General features: G+C 33.7%; 1 protein-coding gene across 1 annotated transcript; it reads right to left on the reverse strand.

The window, feature by feature from the left end:
- Positions 1 to 1,495: 1,495 nt before the first annotated feature.
- LOC111693434 (tigger transposable element-derived protein 6-like) lies at positions 1,496 to 2,164 on the reverse strand. Its single transcript, XM_023458010.1, has one exon. It carries the CDS (start codon positions 2,162 to 2,164, stop codon positions 1,496 to 1,498), a length of 669 nt encoding a protein of 222 aa, XP_023313778.1.
- Between the last annotated feature and the right edge of the window lie 903 nt (positions 2,165 to 3,067).

Genomic DNA, 3,067 nt, shown 5'->3' on the forward strand with positions numbered 1-3,067 from the left:
TAAGCTCGACGAGTTAAGAGTTGGACCTTTTCAGATAGTGGAAAAAGCGTCTGATACGGTATTTAAAATTAAAACTGATAATAAAAAATGTGATATAGGACTTTTCCATGTAACAAAATTAATACCAATGACAGAAGTTAATGAAAATTAGAAAATAAATGTAAAAAAAATATGTTTTTCATCTTCTCTGGGAGGGGGAGATGTAAAGAAAACTTAGTTTCTTTAATGTATAATTGAGGCGCTGTATCAGTTGTGCGCGCCTCATATAAGTTTGTAAATATTATCCGTATGAGTGTGTAAGATGAATGAGTCTGAATTGTCAGTTGTACACATGTGTTTAAAGAGAGTGGTCAATTAGCTTTAATTGTCGTTTCTCGTATTTCAGGTAAGAGAGGTTTATAATTGTAAATATAGTTTTAAGAATTTTTAATAAACCTCAACTCGTATTTCAGAAACAAAATTTAGTTAATTGCCCACACACCCCCCCTCTCTCATAGTGGATCTCACTCGTGTCTTATATATATTTGAGCGGTTTTTTCATATATGTACAACTTTTGTACGGGGGGTTCTCGGATCTGCCCCAAAATTTAGTATGTTGTTTGCGTATGTTAAGATAGCCTTTAGGTAAATTTTCAGCCCTCTAGTGGCCCTAAGGCCCAATTTTGAGCCCCTCGAAGGTCCAAAAATAGCCGTTTTTACCTATTTTTGCGTATTATTCAAATATTTGTAACTCAGGCACCGAAGCATATTTTTTAACCCACAGGGTCGAATTTTTTAGGTCTAGGCATGTACTTTTCATAAAAAAATTATGTAGAGCTCAATAAACTCAGCCCCGGTTATGGGGTGGCAATGAAGGGGGATGAAATATTGCAAAATTGTCGTCTTTCAGCTTTTTTTGAATTAATGTAGAAGGCGATTGGATTGACGTATTGACTTTTGCAAGGTCTCTTTTAAAAGGTATTTTCATTACCTTCTGAAGAAAAATCTTCTCAAGAAAAATCGTAGGATTGATCTATCACCGTGTCCTATGTCCATTAAAAGTACGTCTGGATGTTCCAACGCAGACTTCATTCGTAGGCGACACTTTTGTCGTTCAACTTTTCTCTAAAATTAAGAAACTCGTTCTTCGTCATCGCCTGGTCTGGATCGGTAAGGGGTAATGTATCTTTATGATACTTTAAATTGTCTCTTTTTAATATACAGTGGAGACCGTTTATAACGAGACTCAAAAAACCACTGAAAAGCACTCGCTATATCCGGACCTCGTTATATCCGACATAGGTTAATGAAACGATTTTTTGGCATTTACGCAGAAAAAACGATTATTTATTGATTGGATCATTATTATATACATTATTTATTTCATTTAGATGAATAATAATGATATAATAATATCTTAGAATATTTTAAATTTTTTCCTTCATGTAACATAAAATTGTGGGTTGTATTTGCTTTAGAGCTTTTTGTTTCAAATGGAAATTTGTGACAATTGTTTTCATTTTAGACCAATACGTAAAAAATTTATCGTCGTTAAGTTCATTGACTCTACTGGAAGTTCCATGTCATCCTCGTCGTAGTTGTCGATGGATTCTGTAGGTATAGTGTGATGTATTTGATTACAGCTCAGCCAATCAGACAATCTCATTTCATTGTCATCGTCTTTTTCTACTAAGTTTCCTCTACATAAACCAGATTTTATGAAGCAGTTTCGAATTGTCTTCTCTGTTACTTCATTCCTCGCTTCAGCCATGAAACAAACAGCTTGTAACAGAGAAACATTACTGTTTGTATTTCCTCGATCTATGTTGTTGATGTACTCTAATACTAGTTTTCTTCTGTAGATGCCCTTAAAACATTTTATAACGCCTTGGTCCATTGGTTGTAACACCGACGTTACGTTCGGAGGAAAATAAATTAAATTTATATTTGGAAAACTCGGCATCTTGTTATAGGCCGCACAATTGTCAACAATAAGCAATATTTTTCTTTCTTTTTTTCTCAATTCGGAATCCCATTCTGCCAATACTGAGGCGAAAAGCTCGGCAGTCATCCATGATTTGGTATTTGCGTCATACTTTACTGGCAATTGTTTTACACCTCTAAAGCAAGGAGGATTTTTTGACTTTCCAATGACGAATAATTTTCTTTTTTCATTTCCTGTCATATTTGCTCCTATCAGAACTGTTACCCTCAATTTCGATAACTTTCCGCCAACACATGGTTATCCGGCATGAGGTTGTAAAAAACTCCTGAATTTAATTTTAAAATTAATTTACAATTTAAAAATAAGTGTACAATTACTAGGTAACAAACCTGCTTCATCAACGTTAAAAATATCATCCTCCGTTTATTGATCTTTAATTTTATCCCACAGCTCTGTTTTCCACGTATCTACTTTGGAAAAATCGACACTATTTGCTTCTCCACATATTTTACCAAAAGAAATATCATGCCTCTTGATAAATCTCGATATCCAACTATGATTGCAAATAAAGTCGGTTTCACCGTTAATCGCTGCAAATTTATCAGCTTGCGCTTGTAAAATTGGGCCATTGATGGGCACATTATGGTTTCTTTTCTGGAGAAACCATTTGTAGAGAGCCTTATCGATGTTCGGGTTTTTACAAGAGCGCCTTTTTTTTTATAGTTCCACCACATTCCTCGAAGGATTTCATGATAGTTTCGCGATTTTTCCAAATGGTCGATACAGTTGAGGACGACAGTTGATAAGCATTACAAACTTGTTTATTAGATTTTTGGTTTTCCAGATCTTGAATTATCAAGAACTTATCATTTATTGATAAGGTCTTTCGTTTCTTCGAATTCGAAATTTCCATTTTTAAAATATTTTTTATTTTATATTAATAGTACTCTTTGCAAAGGCAACTGTACGACTGATCATTGAATGGGCTTAGTCAAGCACATGTTTACATGTACATGTTGTTATTCCTGGGTTAATTGCTTCGTTCAATATAAATAAAATTTAAAAATACAAAAATAGCAGAATGTTGACACCCAATTTCTCGTTATAAACATCAATTTTTTCAAAAATTTTTAAAATTATACC

The sequence above is a fragment of the Trichogramma pretiosum genome, unplaced genomic scaffold, assembly GCF_000599845.2.
Source record: "Trichogramma pretiosum strain Unisexual culture from Peru unplaced genomic scaffold, Tpre_2.0 scaffold339, whole genome shotgun sequence".
NCBI classification, from domain to species: Eukaryota; Metazoa; Arthropoda; class Insecta; order Hymenoptera; family Trichogrammatidae; genus Trichogramma; species Trichogramma pretiosum.

Excerpts from the sequence above, each read along its gene's own strand:
- LOC111693434 (XM_023458010.1), bottom strand. The coding sequence starts at position 2,164 with ATGACAGGAAATGAAAAAAGAAAATTATTCGTCATTGGAAAGTCAAAA.